General features: G+C 43.3%; 1 protein-coding gene across 1 annotated transcript in view; it reads right to left on the bottom strand.

The window, feature by feature from the left end:
• Positions 1-14,076, bottom strand: part of GFM2 (GTP dependent ribosome recycling factor mitochondrial 2) — a 316,398-nt gene that overhangs the window by 286,568 nt on the left and 15,754 nt on the right. Inside the window, exon 2 of the mRNA XM_078675255.1 lies at positions 6,628-6,711. Coding sequence (XP_078531381.1) covers positions 6,628-6,696 — 69 coding nt within the window. The 5' untranslated portion in view covers positions 6,697-6,711. The remainder of the gene's footprint in view (positions 1-6,627; positions 6,712-14,076) is intronic.

Below are 14,076 nucleotides of genomic sequence, written 5' to 3'. Positions count from 1 at the left end.
CTTTGCGAAATATCCTCCAACCAGTGAAGCATAAAATAGATTGTGCATTCGTTTCCAACGCTTTGAGAACACAAGAAAACCACAACACCAATTTCAGAGAAATGCTACCTTTAAATTATTTACTGTCCCGATATTGTAATAGCTTTTCTGTTATGGACCAGTTGGTCTATCTACCTCAGTCTGACTGAAGGTAAAGTTAGACCTTCCTCTGAAGTTTGAAATAGGTATATGCATCTTAGAACAATTTGTAATAGTATAGAGGAGACTATATTAAATGTTTTGTGTAGTCATTCCCTTAAAATGCTCCGTAAAAATAATCTGTTATTGAACTTTTGTTTAAAAAGAAGTTGTCCTCTATCTTTATAGAGTAAACTAATTACAAACATTTACATAACATATATAAACACTGATTTTTCTTTTAGTTTTATCAAGATTTGCTGATAAAACACAACTGAGAATACATTTCTATAGTTTCTAAAAACATGCTGTAAGTTAATTTGTGTACATCTGATTTATGGTGGTTGAGTTATGAGCATCTTTTGCATCTACATTGCTTGACCAATTTGGAAAATGTGAGCTTATTCTGAAGCTGTTCATAGTGATTTTCATGAGCATCAGTATGTAATTGGGCACATTTTAATTTCTTTATACGGTAATAGAATTATGGTTGATTAGCTGGGACAGATCAAAATAGTTCAGTCATGAAAACACAAGTTGACTTCTTGAGCGCAGCTATTAAATTCACTTAGCAAGAATAACACGCTGCCAGTGAAGGTTTTATTTCTGTGGCAAACATATAATCTAAGCTACTAAGGGTCGATTTCAGTGAACATAAATGCAATTCAAATCAAATGCCCTTTTCACCATTATAAAGTACTTAAAATGAGAATAGATAGCTAGGTGAAACTGCAGTTATAATGGTGTGATTTCAGGACACTTGGCTACGTCAGTTGAAAGTGAACATCACAGGGTGGTAACATCACAGGATTTTAACTAAAATGGCCAGTTTTTACACAGTACCTCATATGGGAGTCCTTTTTTTTCTCTTAATACCATGACCCTACCCTAAACCAACCCCCAATGTCCAGGCTCTAGGCAGTAGGAACATTGAGATGATTGAGAATCCCTTTCAGTGTTAACTGTGTTAGCTGGTAGACCACTGTAATCCTCTCACTGGTAATTTTAGGAGACCAGATCACTCTGTCAATTTTCAAACTCTAGTCAACCGAATAGTAAATGCAAACGTGGTATTTATATAGCGCAAATCTAGCCAAAAGGCAGAGGAGCACTGTACAGGGTCAAAAGCAAGCATACAGGCAATGAGCGGTAGGTGAGGTTGGTTTCTTCTGGGAGAATACATGTACAGCTACTGCATTGTGATGTAGCGTTCTCTAGAAAGGTGTGCCTTCAACTCTTTCCTAAATTGGAGCAGTAATTGAGTGGTACTGATGAAGATGGGGATGTTGTTCCAGATCCTGGATGCATATATCCCAATGCGTGCTTCCTTTTTAGGTCGAGCTGGTGTTAGCAGCGCGAAGAGCTGCGTCCAGCGAAAGACCTTATGTTATCCACTTGCTGGGAATGTTGGACAGGGGATGGGCACGCGCAAGCCCTCGGCGATTTCACCTCGTGGACGCGCACGTCCAGCCCTGCGCCGTGCACATCTCCTGTCCCACATTCCCAGCAAGTCAGCCTCTCGCCTCTCTCAATCGCGCGCGCGCACACACACAGCCACACTCACGCATGCACATGCACACAAACACACACGCAGGCACACACAAACACCCCTCCCCCTCCCCCCTTACCTCACCGGGCTCTTGTCGCTGCGCTGGTGTCATCTCTGCATCCTCTGGCACACGCAGGGCTTCTCATGGGAGCCCCGCAGAGCACTCGAGCTCCTCTGCCAGCACGATGCGGGGCTCTCCCCTTAGGCATGGGAGCCCCGCAGTGCTATCCGCTGGTCTTCACCCGGGCCCCCTCCTGGGACCCGGGACTTCAGCTGCCGCACTTCGCTTTGGTGCCGGGGCTCGCTCCTCATAACGAAAGTTAGGAATGGCGCGCATGCGCGGGCAGCCCCCACCCTACCAGGTCTCCTCACAGCCTAGATACTGAGCTTGTTGTCAATAGTGGTCTTCCGTGCTCGCTGCGGTGGCTGCTGTCTCTTTTTTGGTTATTTATTGGAATTGGTACTTGCTTGTTGTTTTTTGGGGAGTTTTATATAGCGGGATCTAGACTCGAAGGTATCCCTGTGGTGATGCAAAGTCAGGATTCAGCCCCGTGAACGAAAGTCTGCACTGTATTTGCGGCATAACTAACATTAAATCCGAAGAGTTGTGGCTGCAGTACTAGTTAGAGCTCATGTAAAGCGCTCTAATACCCAATTTCTCGGGTCTAGTTTGCGCTATATAAATCTCTACAAAATAAAATTTAAAAAAAATAGTGGTTTACATAAGGACCAGTTGAGTTACTGATTGACGCTTTCATTGTTTTGTTAGGCATGTGGAGTTTAAGTGATTTTTTTTCCAATAGCGGTGAAATTTGCAAACCTGGCCCACATGACCATAAAACGGGCCTACAAGGAGTCCCAACAAAAGCCGTCAGGGGGCTCTTCTGACACTGCCCGACCCTGGGGCAAAGTGGGGCGGAAATTCCACCACTTAAAGGTCTGGCCCCACCCCCGCTAGCGATGGGATATCAGGCAGGGCTGGCTGAACATCGCAGGCCTGATATGCAACTTTCTGAGCTATCTCCTATGAGGGGGTCTCGGTTGAGTACAGAACCCATCATGGGAATGTGACACCATTTGTAAAGCGCCTACCGCCTCACCGGGCTCTTGTGTGCGCTTCGTTATCACAGCATTGCGTTGCTTGTTACATGTGATTTGTTTGTTTGTTTCCCTACCCCATGTCAGCTGTGTTTCTCGGGAGAAGACCCAGGGACCAGAGGACCGTGCTCCCCTTCAGTGACCCTCCAGCTCCCCACACACACGTGTTGTCCCATATTCCTTGCCCTTTCCTTAATCAGCGTTAGTCTCCTGACTGTGTACCATGTGACAGATGCCATATTTTCCCCATCGGACCCCCTCCCCGTACTTTTTGTGCTATACTCGGTTACCCCCACCTCCTTCCCCGTGTCACGTTCCTGTCCCTTCATTCCTTTTCCTGCTCCTTTCACGCTCCCTGTTGACATCAGTTCTAGCACCTTGTGGAAAAGCTGTACCCTTACTCTGTCTGGCGTTACTTTTGACCAATTTGTTTTTCCCGCCACTGGGTTTGGGGGATTACAGAGCCCCATGTTTCCGTTCGGGCATTCAACAGTAGCGCCTAACTCTGGTAATTAGCAGGTTTAACCCAACCAATAAAAGGAGGACAGCGCCCTCACCCCCGCCCAATAAACTCACTGGGAAGCCAGGCGACTGCTGACAAACAATTATGGTAACATGAAACCACGGTTCCATAGGACAGATGTGAACAGGCGTTGGAAATCTCTGCAACATCTATAAACAAATAAACATATAGAAACACAAAGCAAACATATACAAATCTATCCTTGTAGAAAGAAAACACTTTCTGTGATCATATAGCACAAAAGATCAATAGGAGCTCAAAACAGTGCAGAGAGTGCACGATTGAAAGGAGACTTTAAAATCAACAATGAGTGCACAAAGAAACCAGGGCTTGGTACACAGTAGGTGACAGAGGGAATCCTTCAAATTGTTTCAGGCGTTTATTTTGAACATTGAATAAACAACCCAAGGTGTGTCGTCAACGTTTCGACCCAATGTCTCACTCTGTGGGTTTCATCAGGACACAGCCATCTGTCAGCCTGTGAACTGAGTAAAAGTGGGCCCAACTGATTGTAGTCGCATGCACACAAGTATTTTACCTATACCCTTGGAGGGCAGAGCACCTTCGTGACATCTCTGCATGTGCTTCTTTCTTTAATCTTGCATCCCCACTTCTTGTACCTACAATATCCCTACACCGGTTTCTCTCTTAAACTCTACATATGCTTCCTTGGTCAAGCATCTGCCTTCTAAGTTAACCGTGCAATCCATGCCTCTGGTTCCCTGCCAAACCATGCATCTCTGCACCTGCCTTCTTGCTAAAACCTACATTCATGCATCTGCTTCCTCCCTTAACCCTGCATCTCTACCTCTGTTTCTCTCCTTTACCCTGTATGCGTTCATCAGCTCCCCTCCTTAACCCTGCATCTCTAACTCTGTTTCTCTCCTTTACCCTGAATGCATACATCTGCTCCCGTCCTTAACCCATCATCTATACCTCTGTTTCTCTCCTTTACCCAGTATGCGTACATCTGCTCCCCTCCTTAACCCATCTCTACCTCTGTTTCTCTCCTATACCCTGTATGCATACATCTGCTCCCCTCCTTAACCCATCATCTCTACCTGTTTCGCTCCTTTACCCTATATGCGTTCATTCGGTCCCCTCCTTAACCCTGCATCTCTACCTCGGTTTCTCTCCTTAACCCTGTATGCGTACATCTGCTCCCCTCCTTAACCCACCTCTACCTCGGTTTCTCTCCTTTATCCTGTATGCATACACCTGCTCCCCTCCTTAACCCATCATCTCTACCCGTTTCGCTCCTTTACCCTATATGCGTTCATCTGCTCCCCTCCTTAACCCTGCATCTCTACCTCGGTTTCTCTCCTTTACCCTGAATGCATACATCTGCTCCCCTCCTTAACCCATCATCTCTACCTCTGTTTCTCTCCTTTACCCTGTATGCGTTCATCTGCTCCCCTCCTTAACCCTGCATCTCTACCTCTGTTTCTCTCCTTTACCCTGTATGCATACATCTGCTCCCCTCCTTAACCCATCATCTCTACCTCCGTTTCTCCCCTTTACCATGTATGTGTTCATCAGCTCCTCTCCTTAACCCTGCAGCTCTACCTCTGTTTCTCCCCTTTACCTTGTATGCATTCATCGACTTCCCCTCCTCAACCCTGCATCTATACCTCTGTTTCTCTCCTGTACCCTGTATGGCCTGTATCTGCGCTCCTCCTTAGCCCTGCATCTCTACCTCTGTTCCTCTTCTTTACCCTGTATGCCTGTATCTTCTTCACGCCTTAGCCCTGCATCTCTACCTCTGTTCCTTTTCTTTACTCTGTATGCATTGACCTGCTTCCCTCCTTAACCCTACATCTCTACCTCTCTTTCTTTTCTTTACCCTGTATGTCTGGAACTGCTTCCCTCCTTAGCCCTGCATCTCTACTTCTGTTTCTCTACTTTACCCTGTATGCGTTCATCTTCTCCCCTCCTTAGCCATGCATCTCTACCTCTGTTTCTCTTCTTCACCCTGTATGCGTTCATCTGCTTCCCTCCTTAACCCTGCATCTCTACCTCCGTTTCTCTACTTTACCGTGTATGCGTTCATCTGCTCCCCTACTTAGCCCTGTATCTCTACCTCTGTTTCTCTCCTTTACCCTGTATACGCTCATCTGCTCCCCACCTTAGCCCTGCATCTCTACCTCTGTTTCTCTGTTACCTTGTATGCGTTCATCCGCTCCCCTTCTTAGCCCTGCATCTTTTCCTCTGTTTCTCTTCTTTACTCTGTATGCCGGTATCTTCTTCTCTCCGTAACCCTGCATCTCTATGTCTGTTTCTCTCCTTTACCCTGTATGGCCTGTATCTTCTCCCCTCCTTAGCCCTGCATTTCTACCGCTGTTTCTCTACTTTACTCTGTATGCCGGTATATGCAATAGGTCTCGCATTTACGCGAGTTTGAGCTATTGACATTGCAAATATCACTGCCTTTTATTTTTGTTTTTAAAATGTAAATAAAAGGCATTGTCATTTACAATGCCAATAGCTTAAACCCGCGTAAATGCGGGACCTATTGCATTGCAAATGCTTTTTTTCCTTTTTCACACTTCTTAGTCTCTTGTCTGATAGAATCCTGGCTGTGGGCATGCCAAGAACCACCAGAGATGGTGAGCTTGTCTGCAAGATAAGCAGTGGTGCAGGTCGTGATAGCTTTCAAAATGATGCAGCTGGTTTAGAAGATGGTATGTGTAGGCAACAGGGAGCGAATGGGGTCTATTAGGATGAGTGTGATGTGATTATATTTCTTCATGCATTGAATGAGACATGCTAGGTGAGTTCTGGGTCAGTAGTTGGGAAGTAATCAGAGTTTAGTGTAGGAGGATTTGGCTTGTTGTGAGAACCTACATGAAGATGTCCTCAGTGAAGGAGGAGTGGACAATGGTGAGTAGGGGTGAGAGAGCTTTGATGAAGGATGAGCGCAAGAAATTATCTTCATGACAAGTATCTATGACAGAGTTGTCTATGTTGGTGAGATCTGCGAGAGATAGGGCTTTGAAGAATGACCATTGCAGAATTCTACGAGGAGCGGTGAGTGTAAGAGAAAAAGTGGGGTTGGTATTGTTGATTCCAAGCTACTACTCGGGAGCAAATCAGGAAGCATCATCAACAATAATAAAGGAACATTGGTCTTCAGGAATAATGCTAATTTTAAAACCTGCTCTCTTCAATTCAAACAGTAGGGACCGCCAATGGTCGCTTGAGTATTTATGTTTTGCTCAAACGGTCAGTTTTACCAGATGAAATAATGTCAATATAAAGACAAAATGCAGATAAAGCTTACCTTACTACACAGACCAGAAGTTGTTTTGGCAGTCACTGAACATTTCTTCAAAATTGCAAGCAATGCCATGTCGACTTCATTTATCTGTGACACAATTAAATCTTTCATTTATTAAACGAAGGTTGACATCTAGCCCAGACATGTTGTGAGCACTTGCATGCTCATCTGATAAAAACGATGTACCAAAATCCCCTCAAACAAGTACAAGCAGAAACAAAAACACCCGAGTTAATTTCTCTCTTTTTCCTTTACAAAAAATATATTTGCCCTTTTAACAGGTGCTATGAGTATTCAAAAGGAAGCACAGAGATGGCACTTTTGACAAGTTTAACAAATAAAAACTAATGGACGCACATGCAGGTAGACAGCATTTCTTAAAAATAATAACTCTTAAAGGAATGACAATGTAACAGCTGCAGAACAAAATCTAAATACTGCATGAGGTTATGGAAGAGCATGGGCCAGAGGAAGTCTCATACATACAAACGCATGCAATCAGCAGGCAATTTGATAGCAGAAGAGTAACAACAAGGAAAACAAAGTGTACAAGAACTTGCCATTGGTACAAATTGGATGACGCACAAACATCTGAATTCATTGGAATTATACTTCCTTGCTGTTACAGTAGCATTGAATACATTTTCAGCTTCTGTGTGTTATTATAGAATCGGAGGTAGTGTGGCACGTAAAATGGTTTTATAGCAAGGTGGTTGGTAAAATAGTGGTGGAGCAATAGTAGTAGTACAAAGCTTTATTTCGATATAAAATATCTTAAAAAGCACATTGGCAGTTAAAAATACAATTCGTTTTTAAAAGACATTAAATAACACTTTAACAAGAGTACAATAGTAAAAAATCATTAAACCAAATACAGCTTTGGACACAGTTAACAAGTAGACGTATGGAGTATGGAGTTTGGGCCTGGAGTAAGACTGGGATACTAGTGCTGTGCTGGCAACTGTAATCTGCTGCTGGGGTGACACTGATGTGCTTTGAGGTGGTTGAGGCAGATACCTTTATGTTCATGCTCAAACAATGGTCACGTTGCAGCATTTTGGCTGCCATGCTGCAAATCATGGAAGATACTTACAGCATCATCAACATAAATTTCATCTGATTCTTCATGATCCGTCTGAGGCTTTCCATAATGCGGCCATAACATCTATCTCGATTCCATAGAGAAACATCTGGGAAATTGGGACCATAACAACTGTTATATTTGCGCAGAGAGCATACCAGAGATTGCAAGTATTCAGAAGACTGTGCATTCCTCACACAACTCAATTAGTGTGAAGTTAAACATCCTTGCAACCTAGAGTGCACTGGCTTTTCAATGCTCACAGTTATCAAGAAGGGTGTCCTACGAGCCTCAAGGAGCACTAGGCGAGAAAGAGGACAGAAGCACAGCTGTATTTATTGTTAGGTAAAGGATGTCAAACTTGGACTTCTTCCGTGTGTGCTTATCCAATGTCATGAGTTTCAAAAAGGGTAGGGACAATCCTTATAAACTGCCATTTCTAAGATGGTGGTTTCACATTTTGCTCCAAACGAAAACCCATTTCCAGCTTAGTCTACTGAAGCTTATCAAATCTTCTACTTGGAACGGACTTTAAGTCTGTGGTCCATGTCCTAGTCCTGTTCAGATTGGACTTCTGGCCAACCAATACCATTCTGGTCTACTCTTCATAAAAAAAGCCAGCTTTGTCTCAAGCACTGAAAACGTTGACCTACATTAGCCAATACCTCATCCTCTTCAAATAGCTTGAAACAATTCATTCAACCACTTTAAGAGAATTTGTCATCGGGGCTCCCCATCCCCTTGGATGTTATGAATACTGAGCTCAGCCACGCTTGTCAGGAGGACCCTAACAAGGTTCACTTCTGAGCCTTACAGGACTATGAATATGGCACTGCAGATTCGTTTACTGCGTCCACATATAAAGTGTTCCATCACAAACCCATTGTGGATTTTGCGATTGTTGAGGTGGCTCAGCTTTGAACAAGCATAATCCGAAACCTCCGGTCCTGACACAGAATAAAAAAATTCTAACTATCGCATCAAGTTATTGGGGGTGTATGCCGAAGCACTGGAGAGGCAGGAATACCCCCCACCCTCCGTGAAGCGGTCATTATACTACTTCCTAAGCCAGGAAAGGATCCCCGACTGTGCGGCTCGTACAAACCTTTGTCCCTTTTAAACCTGGACTACAATATACTTGGTAAGGCTCTTTCTTGTCATCTCTCCTTATTGATGGAATCTATAATCTCCCCGGCTCAGTCCGGTTTTGTGCCACACCACTCCACTGCCCTCAATCTTCTCACATTATTTGACCGAGGCGGATGCCAGACCAAATGGCATTCTGATAAACTGGAAGGCACCGTCAGGTGTACTAAATGAGGTGAGATGCCTTGAAGTGGAATGCAATTTGATCTGATGGTAAGCATTGGAGAGGTCGATCAAAGAAAAGTAGGTAGCGTTGATTACAGAAGACACCATTTCTTTGATGTGCGGCAAAGGATATCGATCAACTAAAATATTGTGGTTAAGATCTATCAAATCTATGCACATGCGTAGATTACCATCAAGTTTGCGTGCTAAAGCCACCGCACTAAGCCATTCAGATGATGCAATGTGCTCAATAACATGTGCACCACATAACCTTTGCAATTCAGTTTTTAACTTTTCTCTAAGAGTAAAGGGCACGCTTCTTGTCTTGTGCACACACGGAACGTTATTGGGCTTAGGTACTATGCAGTGTTCAAATTTCTCTAAACACCCCAGCTTTTCCCCAAATAATTTTGGAAATTTGATGCTCCGCGTCTTCTCACTATCTTCAGTAGCCAGGACTTCTTGTGGGTAGTTAGGGTCTAATGTTATGCCTAACATTTTTTGCGCACACCACAACCCAAGCAATGCTCTCCCTTGTTCCACCACATATACCTTGCTTGTAGCAACCTTGCCTTTGTGAGACAAAGTGCACCTGAAAAAGCCTAGCAAAGGAAGTTTACCACTACAGTACCCTACTGGTTCAACATCAGGTGGGCTCAATATATGACTCCCCACTTTATCTATGATGGTATAAGGGGAGCAAGAGTCTGCCCAAACAGTTATATTGGTGCCATTTATCCCTAGATCACATTTGGGAGGGTTGTAGCCCTCCGATACCTCATTGACAACTTGGTCACAAATAACCATTACTTCTACTTCCCCTTCATTGTCTGAATTGTCATCCTCAGAATAATTTTCTCTAATGGCATTCACGGGGCACTTGCATTTTGAATTGGATAGCGATCCTGCCTTACACATACGTGCTAAGTGACCAATCTTTTTGTATTTAAAGCATTTCTCTCCGACTGCAAAACACTTATCAGAATCCGCAGTGTGTCTCGTACTGCCACATCTGTAACACACTCTGTTGTTTTTTTGTATAGGGTTTTAATGTTACTATCCTTTTTTGATGGATTCTTCTCTAAAGCTCATACCTTGGTTAAGACAGTTTTCTCTGAACTTAACTCTTTGACATATTTAGAAGTATTCTTGACTCGCCTTGCCAATTCTATGGTTTTCTGTAGGGAAGGATATTTCATATCTAGTAATCTTTCTTGAATTTTAATATTGTTTGTTCTATTTATAAATTGATCTCTTATGATTTCCTCATGTAAGACTCTAAATTTACAGGTGGCAGCTAAGGTTCTTAATACAGAAATGTATTGCTCTACAGACTCCCCAGGGAGTTGAGATTGAAAGAAAAACGTGTGCCTTTCTACTACTATGCTAACTTTGTTGCCATAGCTGTCTTCTAATGCTTTGATTAACTCATCATACTCATCGATGGGAACTATCTCATCATAGTGTATAACTACATCTTCCTCCTTTGCTTTGCTTTTACCTTCGCTTGTTTTTTCTTCCAGAATGACCCGTCTCTTGTCCTTATTAATAGGTAGAGTTTACAATACCTTCCTACCCTCTATTCCTAAGTTGTGTTTAAGTAGCACCACCTTCCGGGAAGCTATGAAATCTACCCCACCAATGGCCTCTAAGTAAGTCTCAAATGACTCTAACCAATCTTCCCACGGTAAGGTGGGTACTCCGGGACTTTGTAAGAACTTTGGCGGAGCTACGATGGATGACAAGTCCATATTAATGAATAACTCTTAGCTACAATAACAATTATAGGAGTGTATTCCTGACCAATGCACTATGTGTTCTGTGCACTACAAGTGTTGTTATGTGCAACCATGACACATTAATAAAATATGTTTTGTACTACTAAGAACATCAAAAATCATAACAGTCACTCTGAATCTGAAGGATATTTAATAATTAATAGTCCCACAGAATGTGTTCTTGCAAAAATAATGCCAGCAGGACAGCAATAAAAATTCCATCGACAGTTTGACGGTTTTTGCTTTGGGGGTTGACAAAATCCATCCAAGTTGGTAACCGGTCTGTCCTCATGGGAAATAGCATCCCATCCTTCGTCGCCACTTTTAAGAGGCACAGACAAGTTATTCTTAGGTAGGAACTTTAAGTTCATAAGAGCAACCCCAAACACGTCCCGTCCTCAGCAACTGTCTCCTTTTCTCAGCTCTAGAACACTCTGGTGCTGGTAACCACGGAAGGAGCGTAGGATGTGTTGCTAGGACACATTGTTAGGAAACATTGCTAGGATACAACAGTTTCAGTATCAATGTTCTGCATATTCACTAAGACGACATTGTCGAGGTTTCTTATCCTCCTACCCATTGATTGACTTTATCTTGCTGGAGGCAAGCAGTATGGTGCATTTTTCTATTTCACATGCACGGATTCCAAACCAACCTAGATGATGTATGTCCTTGGTTGGTCGATTCCCCATGTGTTGCTGTTGTTGCGGGTGTTCCGGATTGTCGGGGTGTATCTGCTTGGACTTTTCCCGAATCATTTGGACAAAATAGGCTCACGTTTGAGTTGGGTTCCAGTACATTATATAGGGATGAGTGGGTCCTGATTGATGAAGTATGGGCTGTGGGGCTCATTCGAAATGTAGTGTTCAGTAGATAAGGAAAGAGAAGCAGGATCCTCACCCAGTGCCCTTAATAGAACTGAAAATGATTCTCTCCCTTATGACTCCACCCCCTTTCTGATGCCACACCTTGACACTCCCCAACTTATGGGTTCCAGAAGTATATTTTTGCTTCCAGCACTGCCCACGTACACCTCACTCGTGTGCTATATATCCCCCCCCCATCTAACGTAGACATAATAAGAGTGCTATCCATATCAGGGGCATTTACTTTATTTGGGCGACAGGGCTCCACTCCTACTTCAAGTTCTGTCTGAATAGCTACCTCGTACTTTTTTCTGAATGTTTAATTCAGTTTCCTTATCTGGGTCCGGCCGCAGTCAGGGGGACCCTTCGAGAAGGGGTCTTGGAGAGGTCAGCTACTGGTTAAGACAAAGTTAGGATCGCCGGGGAGACGTCTGAGGGTAAGTGGTTCACTTGAACTCAAGTACAGTTACCAAAGTAAGGCTCCCCAGTTGAGCCTTCTTCACTTGCCTCATTCCACAGGCCCTCTCAAAGCTGTCAAGCATTCGGTCATGTCATCACCTTCCTCATATTTGGGGACAATTCCATTGGGGATTTTAGGGTCATCAGAACTCTCTTTTTCCCTACGTTTAATATTGCTGCCACCATTGATCGAGGTAAGCCTATCTCTGTTCTTCCTTTCTCTAGAGCCAGGAGTCTGGACTCTAGGTCTAACCTTTTGGTCAACCTTGCTAGAAGGATGTCCTCTTCACTGAGGCTGTCCTCCGTGATCTCACCAAGACCTGACCTACCTGTGTGGGTTCTAGGTGAAGTGAGTACTATCCTTGGTGTCAGGGACACATTAGGCCTGTTCTCACTATCCAGTGAGGGAGGTTGGAGTTTGTTCTCCCCATCACTAGTTTCATCTATTTTTGAGGGGGTAAGGGGAATCTTCCCTCTGAGAAGGGAGGTTGCTGGAGTATTCTGCCAAGAGCTCCTGGAGTTCGACCTTGGAAGGACGGGACACCATTGGTATTTTCTTTTGTTTGCATAAAGACCATAACTCACTCATCTCCAGATGGAGGTAAGAGGTGAGGTCGAGCTCCTCCATATTCTCTATGTCAGCTATTACTGTAGTCGTAGTTGGGATCTTTGTATAAGTGGTCAAAAACTTCTAAACACTTTTCCCTAGCTACAGTGAGTTGTTAGTTTTTTTTGTTTTTTTTTAAATGCTAAAAGGGATTTCAAGTCAAGTCAAATACCTTTATTCGGCACTTCAAAAGATACCATAAAACAGCACGAAAGATAAACATACATTTTTTTTTTTAAAACATTGATTTTTAAAAAAAGACAAGTTACAAAGGGAATATAAAATGTCCTACAAAATGGGGCAACACATTCGTTAGTGGGGTTTTACTGGAGTCCGGGACTAGGTTTACAAGTTGTTAGAGTCCACTACTTCTCGTGTGTTCCTGAGTCTCATTGCCATCTTGATGAAGCTTATTATACATATTAAAGTGTGGGGATCTGAAGCTTCTTGCAAAAAAATTAAGGCTGCTTTCGCCTATCTCAGCTTCATTTTTTTCAGGATCCCTACTAAAAACTTACGCCTAGGGACTGAATAAAAGGGGCATAATAAAATAAAATTAAGGGTATCCTGCGGAGACCTAGTGTCGCAGCCGCAGGTACCCTTCAACTCCACTGATTTTGTGAAACCAGCGGGGACGGCAAGTAGATGGTGTAGGAGATTTAACCTGAAACGAGTCATGTAGAATCTTTCCTGCGCATTATGCATCACCACCAGGTATGGTTCCATTCTGCATGATTTTTTCAACAGGCAATGTGCCATGACAGACGGTTTCCCCTTTTCCTTAAGGGCCCTTTTCAAAGACATCCATTCAAAAAAGAGTTTTTTCACCGAGTCCTATTCTATGCTAAAGGGATTTAACCAAGGCCCTAAAGAGACTTTTAATAATTTAGAAAAATTGAAAATTCAAAAATAAGTTGTACTAAAGGCAATTTTTGGATTGTAGTCGTGTGATCAGGTGTTGACCAAATGGTCCAACAAATGCAAAGTTGTAGACCCCACAGCTGATCCACGAAAGTAAGAAGCTTGCTCTGTATATACAATATCAAAGTAAGGTATAGTGTGCACAGAGTCCAGTGAATCCCCAGTGGAAGAGCAGAGGTTACGGGGGATAACACCTTACTCTCTTTTGTGGTAGTGTGGTTGAGCAGCAAGGCTTATCAGAGGGTAGTGTTAGGCATTTGTTGTACACACTCGGGCAAATAATGATGTTGCACACTCAAAGACTGAATCCAGACCAATTGTTTATATAGAAAGCAGGTTAGTTAGGGTTTTTATTGGAAAACATCCTTTACTCCGCACTACCATTACGACGCAACTTTTACAACGCAAGTCATTTCGACTACTTGCGCT

The sequence above is a fragment of the Lissotriton helveticus genome, chromosome 2_1, assembly GCF_964261635.1.
Source record: "Lissotriton helveticus chromosome 2_1, aLisHel1.1, whole genome shotgun sequence".
In the NCBI taxonomy this organism is placed as follows: Eukaryota; Metazoa; Chordata; class Amphibia; order Caudata; family Salamandridae; genus Lissotriton; species Lissotriton helveticus.
The sequence above is the reverse complement of the archived record's forward strand: the minus strand, read 5'-3'. Positions and strand labels throughout refer to the sequence as shown.